This window comes from Pristis pectinata, chromosome 6 (assembly GCF_009764475.1).
Source record: "Pristis pectinata isolate sPriPec2 chromosome 6, sPriPec2.1.pri, whole genome shotgun sequence".
Lineage (NCBI taxonomy): Eukaryota > Metazoa > Chordata > Chondrichthyes > Rhinopristiformes > Pristidae > Pristis > Pristis pectinata.
In genome coordinates this window covers 49,636,882-49,658,000 of record NC_067410.1, presented here as the reverse complement: position 1 = coordinate 49,658,000, position 21,119 = coordinate 49,636,882, and the positions used below count along the sequence as shown (strand labels likewise).

Here is a 21,119-nt window from a genome sequence, read left to right as displayed (position 1 = left end):
GAGCCGACAAACGCTCCTCATACGCAAGCCCTTTCAGTCCTGGAATCATCCTCGTAAATCTCCTCTGAACCCTCTCTAACGTCAGCACATCCTTCCTAAGATGTGGGGCCCAAAACTGCGCACAATATTCCAAATGAGGCCTCACTAGTGCCCCGTAGAGCCTCATCAACACTTCCTTACTTTTATACACTATACCTCTCGAAATGAATGCCAACATAGCATTCGCTTTCTTTACCACCGATCCGACCTGGTGGTTAACCTTTAAGGTATCCTGCACGAGTACCCCCAAGTCCCTTTGTACTTCCGTGCTTTGGATTTTCTCTCCTCCTAGATAATAATCTGCCTGCTTATTTCTGCTTCCAAAGTGTACAACTGCACATTTCTCTACATTGATTCTCATCTGCCATTTCTTTGCCCATTCTCCTAAACTGTCTAGGTCCCTCTGCAACCTTCCTATCTCTTCAATACTCCCTACTCCTCCCCCTATCTTGGTGTCATCCGCAAACTTAGCCACGAAACCATTTATTCCATCATCCAAATCGTTAATGTACAAGGTAAAAAGGAGCGGTCCCAACGCCGACCCCTGCGGCACACCACTAGTAACCGGTAACCAACCAGAACGAGATCCTTTTATTTCCACCCTTTGCTTCCTGTCAACCAGCCAATGCTCCACCCATTCTGTTATCCTACCCATAATTCCACGACCTCTCATCTTATTAATCAGTCTCTTGTGAGGCACCTTATCAAAGGCCTTTTGAAAGTCTAAATACACAACATCTACCGCCTCTCCCTTATCCACCCTACCTGTGATTTCTTCAAAAAACTCCAATAGGTTGGTCAGGCAGGATCTTCCCTTCACAAAACCATGTTGGCTTGGACCTATCTTGTCTTGTGCCTCTAGGTATTCCGTAACCCCATCCTTGAGTATAGATTCCAATAACTTTCCCACCACTGACGTCAGACTAATAGGTCTGTAATTTCCTTTATGCTGCCTCCCACCTTTCTTATACAACGGAACTACATTTGCGACCCTCCAGTCCTCCGGAACCACGCCGGGATCTATCGATTTCTGGAAAATTGCCAATGCCTCCACTATCTCTAAAGCCACCTCCTTCAGAACCCGGGGATGTACCTCATCCGGTCCGGGAGACTTATCAGTCTTTAGCCCATTTAGTTTTCCTAGCACCTTCTCCCTAGTAATCTTAACTGAACTCAGTTCCATTGCATGAGACTCCTGACTAACCGGCACATTGCTGATGTCAGAGCGTGGGTAAGTACATGGAACTATGACGTGGTGGCTATTACAGAGACTTGGCTGTCACAAGGGCAGGAATGGCTGCTGGACATTCCGGGGTTTAGATGTTTCAAAAGGGACCATGGCGGAATTAAAAGAGGTGGGGGAGTGGCTTTGCTGATCAGGGACAGTGTCACAGCTGTAGAAAGGGAGGATATCCTGGAGGAATCGTCCATTGAGTCGGTGTGGGTGGAAGTCAGAAACAGAAAGGGAGCAATCACTCTATTGTATTCTACAGATCTCCCAATAGTAACAGAGATGCTGAGGAGCAGATTGGGAGGCAGATTTCGGAGAGGTACAAAAATAACAAGGTTGTTGTCATGGATGATTTCAACTTCCCTAATATTGATTGGCACCTCCTTAGTGTAAAGGGGATAGATGGGACAGAATTTGTTTGGCGTATAAAGTAAGGATTCCTGACAGTTTGTGGACAGGCCGACTAGAGGAGAGGCCATACTGGACCTGGCACTAGGCAATGAGCCTGATCAGGTTTCTGATCTTCCGGTGGGAGAGCATTTTGGAGTTAGTGACCATAACTCCTTGACCTTTACCATAATCTTAGAGGATAGAAGCAGACGATATGGGAAAGTATTTAGCTGGGGGAGGGGGAATTATGATGCTATTAGGCAGGAACTTGGGAGCATAAATTGGGAACAGGTGTTCTTGGGGCAGTGCACAGCAGAAATGTGGAGGTTGTTTAAGGAATACTTGCATGGGGCTCTGGATAAGTTTGTCCCATTGAGGCAGGGTAAAGGTGGTAGAGTGAAGGAACCATGGTTGACACGAGATGTAGAGTATCTTGTCAACAGGAAGAAAGAAGCTTACCCAAGGTTTAGAAAGCATGGATCAGACAGGGCTTTGGAGAGTTACAAGGTAGCCAGGAGGGAGCTTAAGAATGGACTTAGGAGAGCTAGAAGGGGGCATGAGAAGTCCTTGGCGAGTAGGATCAAGGAAAACCCCGTATGTGAAGAATAAGAGGATGATGAGAGTGAGGGTAGGACCGATCAGGGATAAAAGAGGAAACATATGCCTGGAGTCAAGAGAGGTAGGGGAGGTCCTTAATGAATACTTTGCTTCACCAGAGAGAGACCTTGACTTCTGTGAGGATGGTGTACGACAGACTGATATGCTATGGCATGTCGATGTGAGGAAAGAGGATGTGCTGGAACTATTGAAAAACATTAGGATAGATAAGTCAATGGGGCCGTATGGGATATAGCCAAGGTTATTAGGGGAAGCTAGGGAAGAGATTGCTGCGCCTTTGGCGACAATCTTTACGTCCTCACTGGCCGCAGGAGTAGTGCCAGATGATTGGAGGGTGGCAAATGTCGTTTCTTTTATAAATGACTTGGATGAAGATGTGGAAAGGTGGGTTAGTAAGTTTGCTGATGATACAAAGGTTGGTGGTGTTGTGGATAGTGTAGAAGGTTGCTGTAGATTACACCAGGATATTGATAGAATGCAGAGCTGGGCTGAGAAGTGGCAGATGCAATTCAACCCAGATAAGGGTGAAGTCATACACTTCGGGAAATCGAATTCGAAGGCATAATACAAGGTTAATGGCAGGAATCTTAGCAGTGTGGAGGAACAGAGGGATCTTGGGGTCCACATCCATAGATCCCTCAAGATTGCCACACAGGTCGATAGTGTTGTTAAGAAGGCATATGGAGTGTTGGGCCTTCATTAGTCTGGGTATTGAGTTCAAGAGCCATGAGGTGATGTTGCAGCTCTATAGAACACTTGGTGTATTGTGTTCAGTTCTGGTCGCCTCATTATAGGACGGCTGTGGAAGCCTTAGGAGGGTGCAGAGGAGATTTACCAGGATGTTGCCTGGATTGGAGAACATGTCTTATGAAGATAGGTTGAGCGAGCTAGGGCTTTTCTCTTTGGAGAGGAGGAGGATGAGAGGCGTACAAGATAAGAGGCGTACAAGATAAGAGGCAAAGATCAAGTGGACAGTCAGAGACTTTTTCCCAGGGCGACAATGGCTAACACGAGGGGACATAATTTTACAGTGATTGGAGGAAGGTAAAAGGGGGATGTCAGGGATAAGTTTCTTTTATTACACAGAGAGTGGTGGGTGCATGGAACGCACTTCCGGCAGAGGTTGTGGGGGCAGATACATTAGGGACATTTAAGAGACTCTTAGACAGACACATGAATGATAGAAAAATAGGGGGCTATGTGGGAGGGAAGGGTTAGATAGATCTTAGAGCAGGATAATATGTTGACAGAACATTGTGGGCTGAAGGCCCTGTACTGTGCTGGTGTTCTACGTTCAAATATAATTTCCTATGCTCATGTCATTTAACATCTAAGAAAGTGTAATTATGCCAACTAGTTATAGGTAGGCATTCTGTTATTTTATTATGTCAATTTTTTTTTATTTCCTTACTTCCAATGAAATCTAGCTGATGAAAGCTGGTGAAATTTAAAGATAAGTATTTGAAAGGATAAAAAGTTATGCTGTTTATGTTGTGTAGTAACCTCATTAGGTAAGCATGTAAAAATGTAAAGCAGACTATAACAAATGAGCACAAACTAAAGCATCAACTGAATGTGTGCTATCGGTAGCATATCTGTTGGGGCGGCACAGTTAGCTAAGAGCTGCTGCCTTGCAGTGCTATTGATCTGGAATTTGCATTTTCTTCCTGTAACTGTGTGGGTTTCTTCCTAGGTTCTCCAGTTTCGTCCCACATCCCAAAGGCAAGGGGGTTCATAAGTTAATTCGCTACAGTAAATTGTTTCTAGTGGGTAGGTGAATGGTAGGATGAGGGAAATTGATGGGAATGTGAGAATAGTAATCAGGGAAATTTAGTGGGGTGATGTGATTGTGGTTTGCACTGGCATAGACTTGATGGGCTGAATAGCCTCCTGCTAGGTGATAAGGAAATCTGCTAAAATAATATGTCATAAAGCCCTTAACACTAACTCATGCACAATGCTGTCTGAACCTTTACTAATTATCTCCATAGTTTGGCCAAGATCTGCCAGCTGCAGATGCACTCAATTACTGCTGACAACAATCACTGCATGAAGTCTTTATTATTTAACTATTATAAAGAGTAGTGCGATAAACCTAAACAGAATTTGCCTTACATTCAATGAAGACACATCATCATCAGGTTCATATAAATAAAATGTTGGTACCACATAATGCCAAGGACTTACTGGCTTCATTCAGTGCCTGGGATTCTGTTGTTGGATCAAGAATTATAGTTTGCTTTATAATCCTAAAACTTCTTGAAAGAATGTCAGCTGTGTTCAAAGTTAAGGCATTGTTTACAAATTAATTAAATGTAAATAAAGAGAGTCACGCCATACCCTTCCACGTAGAGTAGGGAGTGACTCGGATGGGTACTCAGCAGAACTTAATGCTGCTGAGGGCAATAGCTTTGAAGAAGATTTAGTACCAAGAATTCTTTCAATTCTGTCCCTTCCAGGATATTTTTAAAAAATCAAGTCATCTGCCATTGATCCAAAAGCATAAATATTACACTGTAAATAGAGATAGGGAAAAGAGAAGGGAAAAATACTGAAGTCTGATAGGGTGGAAGGTGAGATTGATGAAATGAAAAAAAGATGAAAGATGCATGAGGGATTACTTCAATATTTTTTGCAGTCATTTCAACTAAACCTATATAGCCAGTGCTTTCTGTTGACTTCCCACGCAAAGCCTCTATTTTATAACACTTAAAGGTGGAAAGTTTTTGAAAAGATGGTCACCGAAGCAAAGAGTACTACAATATCTAGTGCTCTTATTTTTACTGCAATAATTGGTACAATACAATCTTGTAGTTTAGTCAGTCTTCTGCTTTCAGTGGTACCTTGATTAACTCATGCAAGATATCCACTTTTACAAAACAAAACTTCTAATTTCTTCAAAGGTCTTGCATGGTAAACAGATTTATTATTAGTGTTTAACTGGTACCACTTAAGTGCACTATCAAAGTTTTTGAAAGCAAAGGTTTGTCCTGGAACTCATATTTGAATCCCTTGAAGCAAATTCCCATTCCTTGTAAACCCTCAAATTGTCTCTAGCCAAAGTTAAAGAAAACCCTATCAAAAAAATGATCCCAGTTTCTGAAACCACTTCCCAATTTTCCAGCTAAGTAGGAATATCTCAGGCAGTTAATCTACTGTTTATATCTGCTTGCTTCATGCTTATCATTAGTAAGTAGAAGTATTGCAGTGTGTAGAGACTACTTATCCTACATCAATGCTAAATCACTAAGGCAATACAGTAAAATGCATGAATATAATAAGCATAACTTTTGACAGTCAATCTTGAAAAATGAATTATCAAAGTGAATAACTGCATATCAATTCATGAAACATTATAAAGAAACAGCAAGTTCACTTTGAGGAATATTCATTATCACTTGAGCAGGTCAGCAATCATTCCATGTGTCAGGTGTGCAAATGTTGCAGTTGAAAAATCATTGTTTTCTCTACTTCTGTCCAATGTTACCATCTTTTGGAGCTTTATTCCAAAAGTTCAGTCTGGAAATTTAGCTTGAGGCAGAGGGATGTATTAATTTGAACCCCTAATTATATCATACCCTCATGGCATGACTAAAACAGATATACCCCCAGTGGAATTGTGACACACCACTCTCTCCCTCTACTACCGATTGGTGTTGGGTCTGTGATTTTATTCTTGCGATTGTTAAAGGCCTGAAATTGTTATCTACAGTTGCAAGAATAAAAAGTAGAAGCGGTGGGCTGAATGGTCATTCAAGCCTGCCCTGCTATTCAATTAGGTCAGTTAGATCTAATCTTTGGTTTTTACTCGGATCCCTATACACTTCACTCTTTAAATCCAAAAATCTATTGATCTCCAGACATTATAGTACTTGTAAGCTACTGTTATCAAGGAAAATTGGGAAGTGGTGTGTTTAAGTAAGTTTGTAGCAAGCATGTAAGATCTCACGAAAGGAATATTTTAATGTTATTTTGGGACTTCGAACATATTGCACATCTGGAATTGTTCTTGTTATTGTAATCTTCTCCAGAGCAGAGATTTATTAGTGTGTAGCAAAGATCTGTAGATGAAAGGAAAATCAAGTATACCTACAGTATGTTTGTCAACAGGGTATAATATCAATGTTAACATTAACATAAATTTATTTTAGGTGAAGAAGTGATAAAACCATTTGCAAAGCATGGTTTTACATCTGCTAGTATGATGAATGAAATAACAATGAACTATGAACATTGAGAACTCCATAATTTTCCTTTCTTTAAGGCTGTTGTGCAATTCAAATGTGAAATTTTGTAACACTTGTGCTAATGTGATCAAATATCTGTTTATGATTTGGCATTTAGGATGAAATCCAATACTGCTATAGGAGTCTGATAATTTTAAAAATCATACCCTATATGATTAGAAACACAAATTGTTACTTTTGTTATACATCTTACTAATTGTGTTTCTTTTAACTTGACAGCACTTGTCCAGCAGACACAACATACAGCAGAGTACCACACAGGTATGTCACATTAAACTCAAAGCTCATCTCTAAATGTACTTTCCCTAAAGTTGATGCAAACAATTTAATATTGCAAACAAAATCGAAAAGTAGCCATCTGAAGTGAAAATATGTATGAATAATAATATTCTGAATGTTAAGGTCCTCTTTCAATTATACATTTTCTGCCTAAAATAATCATCCAGCAAATGCTCCTCCATTAGCTCATGGGTGAGAGGGAGAAAAGAAAATTCCAGATACCTTAAATCATTGTTTCTCACCTGAACTTGGGTTTGAATCCACCTTAGTGTCTTGCCCCTAATCTAGCTCAATTGGCAATTTGATTCGATGGTTATAAGAGGTTGATGTTGTACAAATGGAGTAGTTAGCATGTTTCTAAAATTATGGCAGGATAGAAGTGCTATTCCAACACTAGATTTTTGATTTTAACAGCTTGTATGAAGACTTTGTCTTGTTATTCCTCATGTTGTTAAGCAAAAGTTTGGAAGGAAAATAAACATGTGATGATATTTTTTAAAAATGTGTAAGAAACATCAACCAAGAGTAACACTGAAGATTACCTTCCAGCAATGTTGTTCTTATTGCTCAGATCTAGACTGACTTAGAGTGACAAAAGGTATTCTGGACAATACTTGAGGGACATATTTAAAGATAATTATTTGACATTGGGAAAGTTCAGAGAATAACATTTTCAATGATTTATTGCGTAAATATGCTCTCAGAGTGATCCTGAGCTGTACAGCATAAAACAGCATTACAATCCCAGATGCAGTTTGTTGGTCAGTATTAATGTTCTCAGCAGAAGCAATAATCAGAACTTTGCAGTAATCTTAAACAACCCTGGGCTAATGAGGTTAATGATATTAGATTTCTATCTCAAAATATCTACCAAGCATTCTTGTGACTGCACTATGTACAGACTTGATCAGGATATCTGTTGTGTTCTTTGTTCGTAATGTTGTTGCCTGATATTGTTCATTATTAGGCTCAATTATGAAAAAAAAGAACATTAGAAGTAGAAGCAGAAATAGCCTATGTGGCCTATTTGCCTTGTCCATCATCCAATGATCTATTATCTTAGTAAGCAAGAGGTGACTTCATTGAAACTTGTAAGGTGTTTGGACAGGGTGGATGTGGGGAGGATGTTTCCTCTCATGGGAAAATCTATATAAGGCAAAGATGAGGCAAGTGTTTCACTCAGAAGGTCAAGAGTCTTTTGAACTTGACCTCAAAATACAGTAGTATATTTGAAGGACAGAATGATAGATTCACAATAAACAAGGGCATGGGAGGTTACAGTGGATAGGCAAAAATTGAAATTTGAGATTCTAGTATGATTATAGTAAGACCTTGACCTACTGCTGCTCCTATATATTGATTTCCTTAAATTCTTAAAAAAAGCTCTTAATCTCTGTTTGAGTATATTCTATGAGTTAGCTCTCACTGCCCTTTTGGGGTGGGGGGGAATTCAATAAATCACCATCCTCTGGGCAAAGACATTTCTTCTCAACTCTGACCCATTATTTTGAAACTGGTTCTCAATATCCCATTCAGGTGAAACTCCACATCTACTGTTTCAATGAAATCTTCTAAACTCATGAAAGTACATACTCAGTCTGCTTAATCTCTCTTCATATGACACATCTGCTAATCTGGGGATTAATCTGGTGAACCACTGCTGCACTTTTACAAGTATATCCTTCCTCTGGTCAGGAGACCAGACTTGTTTACACTGTTCTAGGTACAGTTTTATCAGGGCAGAGATGCCAGCAGTCAGTTGGTTTCCATGTAGCTGTATCAGTCTCTTAAGCAAAGAAGGGAGTAGAAAGCTGTTCGACGGATATAAAGATAGAAAGGATTTACACCTTCCTTTACAGGACTTTCCTACGGTTTCTTTCTTTGACATCCATGTAAGAAATCACTTCAAATCAGTTTTTTTTGTTACACACTACTATAAATATTCAATTACATTCATGAAAAAACATATGGCAATCTCCATTTCGATCCCTTAAACCAAGTAATGAAAATTCAGCAGAAAAGATTTGAAAGGAAGATAATCACAGGCTCTAGATCATCAAAATATAAAACCAGAAGTAAATAAATGTTTTTTATGTAATAAGTTAATTTTGGTCAAAATTAGATAGATCAATCAGTAATTGGATTTTACAAATACATATACTTGCACTTAATGAAGATTATTTAAAATCTCTCCGCTCTCCTTCCATTTTAAATTGGAAGCTTCTCCTGAGTTGTACTGTGGTACAACTTCATGGAGATCCCCTGGTATTTTGACTGTGTCCGCGTTATGATTGCCTCACAATTCAACTGTGGCAACATGATATAACAATTAGATTGTGTTTTTATTGTGTTCATGTAACCTGTTGTGGTTTAAATGCTACTCTGCATTTGTCCTGATATGTCATAGCAAGGCCACTTCATATTACCAGACTAGTAATCCAGAAATTACTAGTCTATGAATGAGCTGAAATCCCACCATGGCACCTGTGGAAATTGAATTCTGTTAATAATCCAGATTTTAAAATAAATAATAAATATAAAATAAATAAGTTAATGGTACTGATGACCACAAAACTACTGGAATGTTATTAAAACCATCTAAGACCATAGGACCATAAAACATTGGAGCAGAATCAGGCCATTTGACCCATCGAATGTGCTCTGTCATATGATCATGGCTGATTTATTTTTCCCCTCTCAACTCCATTCTCTTGCCTTCTCCCCATAACCTTTCATACCCTTACTAATCAGAACCTATCAACTTCTGCTTTAAATATACCTAGTGACTTGGCCTCCACAGCCATCTGTAGCAATGTATTCCACAGATTCACAACCCTCTGGCTAAAAAAATTCCTCCTCATCTCAGTTCTAAAGGGGCATCCTTTTATTTTGAGGCTGTGCCCTCTGGTCCTAGATTCTCCCACGACTGGAAACATCTTCTCTATGTCCACTCTATCCAGGCCTTTCAATATTCAGTAGGTTTCATCAGATCCCCGCCCCCTCATGCTTCTGAACTCGTGAGTACAGGCCTAGTGCCATCAAAAGCTCATATTAACCCTTTCACCCCCAGGATAATTCTCGAAAAACTCCTCTGGACCATCTCCAATGCCAGCACATCCTTCCTTAGATGTGGGGCCCAAAGCCGCTCACAAATCCTCAAATGTGGTCTAATCAGTTCCTTATAAAGCCTCAGCATTACATCCTTACTTTTATATTCTAGTCTTCTCAAAATGAATGCTAACATTGCATTTGCATCCTTTACTACTGACTCAACCTGCAAGTTAACCCTTAGGGAACCCTGCACTAGGACTGCCAAGTCCCTTTGCACCTCTGATTTAAGAATTTTCTCCCCCATTTAGAAAATAGTCTACATCTTTATTCCTACTACCCAAGTACATGACCATACACTTCCCTGCACTGTACTCCATCTGCCACTTCTTTGCTCATTCTCCCAACCTGTTCAAGTCCTTCTGCAGACTCTGCTTCCTCAACACTACCGACTGCTCTAATGTCCTTCAGGGAAGGAAATCTGCCAATGATCTGGCATATATGTGACTCCAGGTACACCAAAGTTGTTGTCTATTAAATATCCTCTGAAATGGCAACCATTCAGTTGTACCATAGCTGCTATGTTGAAACAGGGAATGAAATAAAATGGATGAACCACCAGCATTTATGTAAATGCCTAAACGCCCATTTCAGACATAGCAAAGTTACTCCTTGCTCAATTGACCTTGCAAAGTCCTTCTTGCAATCATCTGGGACCCGGTGTCTAAATTGAGAGAAATGTTAAAGCAACAACATGAGATGGTCATCCTTTTTGAATTGTACCTTATAGACAATGTGCCAAACTCCTCCATCAGAATCTCTGGGTACATACCACTGGCAGGACAAACAGAGAGGAAAGCATATTACTATACAAGTTGGATGGAATTTCCCTGAGAGTTCTCAACATTGAGTCTATACCCTATAAAGCCTCATGCCAGCAGGTTCAACATGAACAAGAAAATTCCTCCTGATTACCACCTGCCATCCTACTGCTGTTCCATGTTAAATAATACTCAGAAGATGCACTGAAAATAGCAAGGTCACAGAATTTACTCCGCATGGTCGGTGGCGGGGTGGGGGGGGGTGAAGGGTCTGCTCAGAAACAACTACAAACAATGGATTGATACAAGTACAAGCTGGCTGAGTTGTGAACTACTAATCAGCCAAATTGTGTCTGTGGCAGGTAGTGAGTGAACCAAGGGCAAGTGTAAACCTATTTGGTCTTATTGTCATCAATCTGTCCATAATACCATTGTTAGCAGAAACCACTGCTCAGTTCTTGTGGAGACAAAGTCCCATCTTCACCCTCCACCGTATTGTGTGGCACTTCAATCATTTTAAATAGGATTGTCTCAAATCTTACAGCTTCTATCTGGGCATCCATGAGAAACTGTAGACTATCTGGAGCAGCAGAAACATACACTGTCCCAGTCTGTAACCTCATGGCCCGGCATGTTCCTTACTACCATTGCTGTTAAGCCCTGGTTCAACAAGAAATTCAGGAAGGCTTTCCTGGAGCAGCAGTCATACCTCAAAATGAAGTGCCAACCTGGCAACTCTGCAATACAGGACATTGTCTATTTCATGATGTTTTTGAGGTTTAGTATGCACAGAGTGAAGCTGTCTCATAACCAATGGATCAAATTAAAGCTCCACAATCCTGCCACACGTGGTTCTAAATGTAGTGACTAATTAAACAGCCAGCATTGGAACAAGGTTCCAAGAACATTCCTATCCTCAGTGATGGGGAGGTTTGGCATATGAATGCTAGGACACAGTTAAAGCATTCACAACCATTTTCATCTGTAAGTGTCAAGTAGATGGTCTATCTGGAGATTTCTGCCATCACAGAAGCTGGTCTTTAGCCAATGAGATTCCACTTGAGATTTCTGCCATCACAGAAGCTGGTCTTTAGCCAATTAGATTGTAGTAGAGAGAAACCACTGAGAACACTGGCTGCAGCAATGGCTATTGGATAAAACAGTATCCTGGAGGTAAAACTGAAAACCTGCTCTCCAAAACCAGTCACACCTTGCTCCAATACAAATCCAGCAATGTAGAAGTTTGCCCAGGTATGTCCAGTTCACAAAGAGCAGGACAAATCCAATCTGGTTAATTACTTCCCAGTCAGTCATCAGCAAAGGAAGATAATTGTGGTTATAGGAGGTTAATCACTGCAGCAGTTCCTCTGGGCAGTGTCATTGGGCCAACCGTCATCAGCTGCTTCATCAAAAGAGCTACCTACCTTCATCAAGTCAGAACTAAAGATGTTCTCTGATAATCACACAATGTTCATTTGGCATGAGCTGATTCTAGCAGGTAACATTCACAATAATGCCAATCAATGACTAGCTCCAACAAGAGAGAGTGTAAATACCTATGATTGACAAATAATTGCATTACCATTCCTGAGCACCCAATATCAACATTGACCAGAAAATCAACTAGACCAGTCACAGAGACCATAGTGACAAGGAGAGGTTAAAGACTGAACATCCTGACACACTAAAGTCCATTGCAGATGATTGATAGACATCAGAAGTATGAAGACAAAGACGTAGATGCTGTAATCTAAAACAAAAAACACAGAACACTAGAAGAACTCAGTGGGTCAGGCAGCATCTGTGGAGGTAAGAGGTATATGATGATATATCAGATTGAGATCCCACATCAAGCCAGGAGCATGGTGGAATATCCCACACTTGCTTGGATAATTAGCTCCAACAACTCAGGAAGTTCAATACTAAACTTCTAGAACGAAACAGCCTGCTTGACTTGTACTCCATTCACCACTACAAATATTAATTCCCTGCACCAAGTACTTAAAGAAAAGCTATACTCATTTAAATACACATTAAAATACACATTAAAACCGGAATGATGCCTAAGATGTGATAGCCACAGGCACATGTTGGAAATATTGTCTTATTAATTAATAAATATTTGCAAGAAAACCAGTTAATGGATGATTACTGATTTTAAGACATTTATTGATGTATAACGAGAATTGCACTGATTTGCTGTTGATTGTAAGCAAAGGACCATAAAATGCTAGTCAGTGCATTTTAAGTTGTGGTTTGGTTCATTATTTAAAGTGCAAACAGATGGGTCATGTGAAAAATAATCTGCAACATTTGAAATATAAAAAGAAATCTGGCATTGGGGGATTTGAAAATGACAAAATGATCATGCATTTAGCACATGACATCAGCTCTGTGGAAGGGCTATCTATCCTATTAATGCCACTCTTGTGCTCTTTTCTCTGTAAGCCTGCATTGTGTTTCTTCAAGTACACATCCAAATTACTTATGTATCAGTTGGGAATGTTTGACTTCTTTCCATTCTATTTTTGAAAAACCTGTTCTTTTTCCTGTATTCTATAACAGGCAGACACCATGAGGCACCGTCACGGTGACACATGCCGGATCCCTGTTCCCCATCATCTCTTCTTGAACATGAAGAGTTTTACCTACCATACCATTGGAGAGGATACTGACATCTTCTTCTCTCTTTATGACATGCGAGAGGGCAAGCAGATCAGGTAGGAGCCCAAGGAATGATGTCAGCTGACAACTGTGGGCAGTTCAACCAAAACATTCACTTCATCTCTGTGGGATTTGGTGGTTTTGATTTATGGAAAAGACTACTTTTTACCTCAAGGCATCTGGCCACACATGCTATCTAAATCTGTTGTGAGTGCATGGAAGAGAGCAATATAAAGCTTTCTTGGAAAAGGAAAATGTTGCAATTTGCCAGAAACGCACAATATTAACCTGCTGTAGTGGTCAAAAATCCCAGCTAACTTACAGTAACAGACCCTGTCTGAATTTCTCAGTCTACACTATAAGTAGAATGGAAACTCTCAAAGTAATTTCTAGTCACTCACTAAGGGTAAGATTCAAGTAAAACAGGGATGGTAACTAATGCTGAATTGTGAAGATTTCATCTTCTACTTTTAAACAGTTTTATTTTGCGAGAATTTGGGGCTAACCGATCAATTACATTCAATTTATTTACAAAAGACCAGACCTTTTCATGACCTCAGGTTGGCAATTTATTTAGATCTTATGAAAGATTTACAATCAGGCTTTTTATTTGCAAATTAGCAAATTGAGAAAGACTGTCCAGCTGTTCCCCCAACCCTCTCTACCCACTCCATCATTTAACCAGGTTGATGTACTGTTTTGAGAAATAACCAGCAGAAAGAGGGGTATATCAGACCATAAGGTTACAGATTATAGTGGAATTCACTGATGTTGAAATCTGACAACACCCCAGTTTTGAGAAGCCTGATCTGGTCTAGGTCTATCTTACTTAGAGCAATTAGTGTTGAAAACACAATAGAAAGCATCTGCCATGTGAAGCTGGGACTTGGCTCAATAGTGAATGTAGAATCATGGAAAGCTGCATCTGGAACAGGAACTTCACCTCATTCTTACCAATTTACATTTTTTTTTGTGTTATTTCTCTCAATAACTCCAAGGCTGAGTTTGGCAGCCTGCACCTTTAGGATCCAGCCAGTTCAGTCACTGGCAGTGATACAAAGTCCTTCCTGGTGATTGGCAGTGAAGTCCCACTCCCAGAGGATATTTTTTTGCCCTTGTACTTTCTGTACTACTTCCATATGGAAAAGTACAAATTCATCAGCCACAGGAAGATGATCTAATGCATGTAACTTCATAGTCTCTAGAATGAACATTCAGGGCCACTCTCTTACACTTGTATAGCAATATATTCTGATGGCACTGCCCTGCTGGTAGGACAGGATGTAGGTAGGATAGTGCCTAGAATATCAGCTGTAGGATTGATGTTTTGAGTAAAATTGTCATGCTGTGGCTTGACTCATCCCAGTCCCCAGATGATGTCTGGGCTTGCAACTATATGTCTGAATGTGGAGCCTATTGCCAATGCTGCATTATCCTTTTAGTTTCCTTTGAGTGGTTTGCTAGGCCATTTTGGAGGGTAGTTAGGTTATGCTTTGTCTGCAGTCACATATCCAGGTTTGAGTAGCACTTTTCCTTCCTTGAATGGCATTTGTGAACCAGCTGAGTGTTATTCATGAAACTAGCTTTTGTCAAAATTCCAGATTTAGTTCCTTTAGGTCTCTGGTTATTAGTTCTGTAACTGAACTGCTGTGTCACCATTTCAGTTGAACTGGATTTTTAAATATTTTTGGTAAGCTTCAGGAATCCATTTGCAGTTGGTGTCAGTGTGGATGAATCTGTGTGACCTTCTGATCATCGCTAAGGTTCCCCCTGGGCTGCTGTCACAGTTTCCTGCTTGCTTACTCTGCAGCTGCTCCTCTTGAATGTGCAAGTATCACCTTGTTCTCCATTATGTGCTTGACAGGTGTCTGAGTTTAGACATAGAACACTACAGCACAGTACAAGCCCATTGGCCCACAATGTGCCAACATCTTATCCTGTTCTAAGATCTATCTAACCCTTCTCTCTACATAGAAGGAAATGATAGAAAAATAGGGGGCTATCCAAGAGTCTCTTAAAAGTCCCTAATGTACCTGCCCCCACCACCTCTGCAAGCAGTGCATTCCACACCAACCACTAACTTACCCCTGACATCCCCTTTATACCTTCCTCCAATCACCTTAAAATTATGTCCCCTCATGTTAGCCATTGTCGCCCTGAGAAAAAGTCAGACTGTCCACTCGATCTATGCCTCTCATCATCTTGTACATTATCAAGTCACCTCTCATCTTACTCCCCAAAGAGAAAAGCTTGCTCCACCTATCCTCATAAGATGCTCTCCAATCCAGGCAACATCTTGGTAAATGTTGTCTACATGGATTTTAGTAAGGCATTTGACAAGGTTCACATGGTAGGCTTCTTCAGAAGGTCAGAGGGCCTGGGATCCAGGGAGGCTTGGCTATGTGGTTTCAGAATTGGCTTGCCTGTAGAAAGCAGAGCGTTGTGGAGGGAGTACATTCAGATTGGAGGGCTGTGACTAGCAGTGCCCCACAAGGATTGGTTCTGGGACCTCTACTTTATGATTTTTATTAATGACCTGGATGAGGGGGTAGAAGGGTGGATTGGCAAGTTTGCAGACAACAGAGGTCAGTGGTGTTGTGGATAATGTGGAGGGCTGTCAAAGCTCACAGAGGGACATTGATAGGATGCAGAGCTGGGCTGAGAAGTAGCAGATGAAGTTCAATCCAGAGAAGTGTGAGGTGGTGCACTTTGGAAGGACAAACTCGCAAGGCAGAGTTCAAGGTTAATGGCAGGACTTTGAGTAGTATGGAGGAGCAGAGGGATCTGGGGGTTCATATCCACAGATCCCTGAGAGTTGCCTCACAGGTGGATAGGGTAGTTAAGCTTATGGGATGTTAGCTTTCACAAGTCATGGGCTAGAGTTTAAGAGCTGTGAGGTAATGATGCAGCTCTACAAAACTCTGGTTAGACCACACTTAGATAACTGTCCATTTCTGGTCACCTCATTATAGGAAGGATGTGGAAACATTGGAAAGGGTGCAGAGGAGATTTACCAGGATGCTAGCTGGTTTAGAGAATATGGATTATGAGAGACTAAGGGAGCTAGGGCTTTACTCTTTGGAGGGGATGAGAGGAGACACGAGGTATACAAAATATTAATAGATAGAGTAGACAGCTAGTACCTCTTTCCCAGGGCACCAATACTCAATACAAGAGGACATGGTTTTGGGAAGTTCAAGGGAGATAGAGGGAGTTTTTTTTAAACTCAGTGGTTGGGGCATGGAATGCACTGCCTGGGGCAGTGGAGGCAGGTACATTGGTCAAATTCAAGAGGTTGTTAGATAGCATATGGAGGAATTTTAAAATAGAGGGATGTGTGGGGGGAGGGTTAGATAGTTTTTAGGTGAGGTTTAAAGGTCAGCACAACATTGTGGGCCAAAGGGCCTGTATTGTTCTGTACAGTTCTACAATAAATCTCCTCCACACCCTCTAAAGCTTCCACATCCTTCCTATAATGAGGTGACCAGAACTGAACAATACTCCAACTGTGGAGTAACCAGAAATTATAGAGCTGCAACATTACCTCATGCTCTTGAACTTAATACCCTGACTAATGAAGGCCAAAATACCATACACCTCAACAACCCTATCAACCTGTGTAGCAACCATGAGGGATCTATGGATGTGGACCCCAAGATCACTGTTCTTCCAGTGCTGATTCCTGCCATTAACCTTTTGTTCTGCCTTTGAATTAGATCTCTTCATATCACTTCAGACTTATCTGGGTTGAACTCTATCTGCCACTTCAGCCCAGCTCTGCATTTTATCAATATCCTGTTGTAATCTGCAGCAACCTTCTACACAATCCACAACACTACCAACCTTTGTATTATCAGAAAACTTATTAACCCACCCTTCCACATCCTCATCCAAGTCATTTATAAAAATCACAAAGAGCTGGGGTCCCAGAACAGATCCCTGTAGAACACCACTGGTCACTGACCTGCAGGCAGAATACGCTCCATCTACCACCACCCTCGGTCTTCTATGAGCAAGCCAATTCTGAATCCATGCAGCCATGTTTCCCTGGATCCCATTCCTTCTGACTTTCTGAATAAGCCTTCCATGAGGAACCTTATCAAGCACCTTACTAAAATCCATGTACACCACATCCACTCCTCTACCTTCAATGTGCTATGTCACATCCTCAAAGAATTCAATCAGCCTCATGAGGCATGACCTGCCCCTCACAAAGCCATGCTGATGGTCCCTAATCAGCCTATGCTTCTCCAAATGCCCACAGATCCTGTCTCTAAGAATCTTCTCCAGTAATTTGCCTACCACTAAAGAAAGACTCACTGGTCTGTAATTCCCAGGGTTATCCCTACTCCCTTTCTTAAAAGGAAGAAAGGGATTTGCCACCCTCTAATCATCTGGCATTGCTCATGTGGCCAGTGAGGATGCAAAGATCATCACCAAAGGTGCAGCAATCTCTTCCCTCACTTCCCATAATAACCTTGGATATATCCCATCCAGCCCCAGTGACTTATATCCTAATGTTTTTCAATAGTTCCAGCATATCCTCTTTCCTCACATTGACATGCCCCAGCATACCAGTCTGTTGTATGCCATCCTCAAATGTCAAGGTCTCTGGTGAATACTGAAGCAAAGTATTAAGAACCTCCCCTACCTTTGACTCCAGGCACAAGTTTCCTCTTATCCCTGATAAGTCCTACCCTCACTCTAATCATCCTTTTATTCTTCACGTACATGAGAATGCCTTGGGATTTTCCTTGATCCTACTCACCAAGGATCTCTCATGCCCTCTTCTAGCTCTCCTTTCTGGATACCTTGTAACTCTCCAGAGCCCTGTATGATCCATGCTTTCTAAACCTTAGCTAAGCTTTCTTCCTCTTGACAAGATATTCTACATCTTGTGTCAACCATTATTCCTTCAGTCTACCTTCCTTACCCTGCCTCAATGAGGCAAACCTATCAAGAGCCCCATGCAAGTGCTCCTTAAACAACTTCTACATGTCTGCTGTGCACTTCCCCAAGAACATCTGTTCCCAATTTACACTCCCAAGTTCCTGCCTAATAGCAAAATTCCCCCTCCCCCAGTTAAATGCTTTCCCCATATCATCTGCTCCCACTCTCCAAGGCTATGGTAAAGGTCAAGGAGTTATGGTCACTATCTCCAAAATGCTCTCCCAGAGAGATCTGAAACCTGATCAGGCTCATTGCCTAGTACCAGGTCCAGTATGGCCTCTCCTCTAGTCAGTCTGTCCACACTGTCAGGGATCCTTCCTGTACACAGGAAACAAATTTTGTCTCATCTATCCCCTTTACACTAGAGGTGCCAATCAATATTAGGAAAGTTGAAGTCACCCATAACAACAACCCTGTTATTTTTGCACCTCCAAATCTGCCTCCTGATCTGTTCCTCAGTGTCTCTGCTGCTATTGGGGGGTGTGGGGGTCTGTAGAATACTCCCAATAGAGTGATTGCTCCCTTCCCGTTTCTGACTTCCACCCACACTGACTCAGTGGACGATTCCTCCAGGACATCCTCCCTTTCTACAGCTGTGACACTGTCCCTGATCAGCAAAGCCACTTCCCCCACCTCTTACCTCCACCCTGATCCCTTTTGAAACATCTAAACCCAGGAATATCCAGCAACCATTCCTGCCCTTGTGACAGCCAAGTCTCTAATGGCCACCACATCATAGTTCTACATACTTACTTGTGCTCTCAGTTCATCACCCTTGTTCCTGATACTTCTCACATTAAAGTAGACAGACTTCAGCCCATCCAACTGACAGAATTTTGCCCTTTCAACTACCCATCCTTCTTCAGTCTTTCTACACTCTGCATCCATCTGTACACTAAATGAACCAAGCTGACCCATCACTCTGGTTCCCATTCCCTTGGGAAACTAGTTTAAACCCTCCAACAGTCTAGCAAACCTGCCTGCAAGAATATTGGTCCTCCTCCAGTTCAGGTGTAACCCATCCCTTTTGTACAGGTCACTTTCCCCAGAAGAGAACCCAATGAGCAACAAATCTGAAACCCTGCCTCCCACACCAATTTCTCAGCCACACATTCATTTGCCAAATCATCCTATTCTTACCCTCACTGGCCCTTGGCACAGGCAGCAATCCAGAGATTACTACCCTTGAGTTCCTGTTTTGCAGCTTCCTATATTCCCTATTCAGGACCTCACCTCTTTTCCTACCTATATCATTGATAATAATATGTACCATGACCTCTGGCTGTTCACCCACCCCCTTCAGAATGCTGTGGTCCCAATCTGAGACATCCCTGACCCTACCACCAGGGAGGCAACATACCATCCAGGAGTCTCTTTCACATCCACAGAATCTCCTGTCCATCCCCCTCACTATGGAATCTCCTACCACTATCCTCTTCTCCCCCCTTCCCTTCTGCACCACACAACCAGGCTCAGTGCCAGAGACCTGGCCACAGCAGCTTTCTCCAGTAGGTTGTTCCCCCCCCAACAGTATCCAAAGCAGTATACCTGTTATTGAGAGGGAACAGCCACAGGGGTACTCTGCACTACCTGCCTATTCTCAGTCTTTTTCCCCAACAGTCACCCAGTTACCTACAGCCTCAGAGTGACTGCTTCCCTGTAGCTCTTGTCTGTGTACACCTTGGTATCCCATAGGAGCCAAAGGTAATCCAGTTGCAGCTCTAGTTCCCCAGCACAGTCTGTAAGGAGCTGCAGCTGGATGCACCTCATGCAGATGTAGTTATCAGGAAGACTGGAGGCCTCCCAGAACTCCCACATCTCATTAGCTGAGCACACCACTGACCCTGGAGCCATTCTCACCACTCTGCACTAAAGGGAACACCAAATCACAGAAAGAAAGAAACTTACCAGAGACTTAACTTTGCTGCTTCTCACTGAAGCCTCAGGTCCCCACTCTAACACTAACCCACTCCCAAACTTGCCACTCCCCTTATACCTGCCTTCCCTTTATTTGCTGCTGTTAATAAGCCAATCAACTGGTTACAATTTGCAAATGTGCCTCATTTAGACTCTTGCAAAGTGAAACTCACGAGCTCAGACACCGAGACTCACCTCTTTTTAAAGGTCCCGCTCCAAATCTCATTCCAGCTCCCAACTCTGCAAGGTGAAACTCACAAGCTCAGGCACAGAGACTCTTCTCTTTTCAAAGGTCCCGCTCCAAATCTCACTCAAACTCCCGACTCTGCAAGTGAAACTCACAAGCTCAGGCACAGAGATTCACTTCTTTTCAAAGGTCCCGCTAATGTAGTGCAAACAATTTGGATGATACAGACAGTCCTAACAACAGATAGTTATTTAAGGATAGGAAAGAGTTGTGGATCATTGGGATCTCTTCTGGGATAGTTACGAACTGTACAAAAGGGACGGGTTACACCTGAACTGGAGAGGGACCGATGTCCTTGTGGGCAGATTTGCTGGAGCTGTTGGGGAGGGTTTAAACTAGGTTGGCAGGGGATGGGAACCGGAGTGTTAGATTAGAAGATGGATCAGATGATGTAGAAGTAGATGTGTACAGAGAAGGTGAGGAAGGATAGGCAGAGGACCGGGCATAAATGCAATCAGTTAGATGGATTGAGATGTGTTTAAATTAATGTGAGAAGTGTTAAGAATAAGGGTGATGAACTTAGAGCATGGATCGGTACATGGAATTACGATGTTGTGGCCACTACAGAGACTTGGCTGTTGCAAGGGCAGTAGTGGCTGCTTGAGGTTCTGGGGTTGAGATAGTTCAAAAGGGATAGGGAAGGGGGTAGAAGGGGTGGGGGGTGGTGG

General features: G+C 41.8%; 1 protein-coding gene across 3 annotated transcripts in view; it reads left to right on the top strand.

Annotated features, from left to right (window-relative positions):
- The window catches only part of dock3 (dedicator of cytokinesis 3), an 822,502-nt gene that overhangs the window by 398,386 nt on the left and 402,997 nt on the right, over positions 1 to 21,119 (top strand). For all 3 annotated transcript variants that reach the window (XM_052017225.1, XM_052017226.1, XM_052017224.1), the window contains exons 8-9: positions 6,745 to 6,786; positions 13,239 to 13,393. In XM_052017225.1, coding sequence (XP_051873185.1) covers positions 6,745 to 6,786; positions 13,239 to 13,393 — 197 coding nt within the window. The remainder of the gene's footprint in view (positions 1 to 6,744; positions 6,787 to 13,238; positions 13,394 to 21,119) is intronic.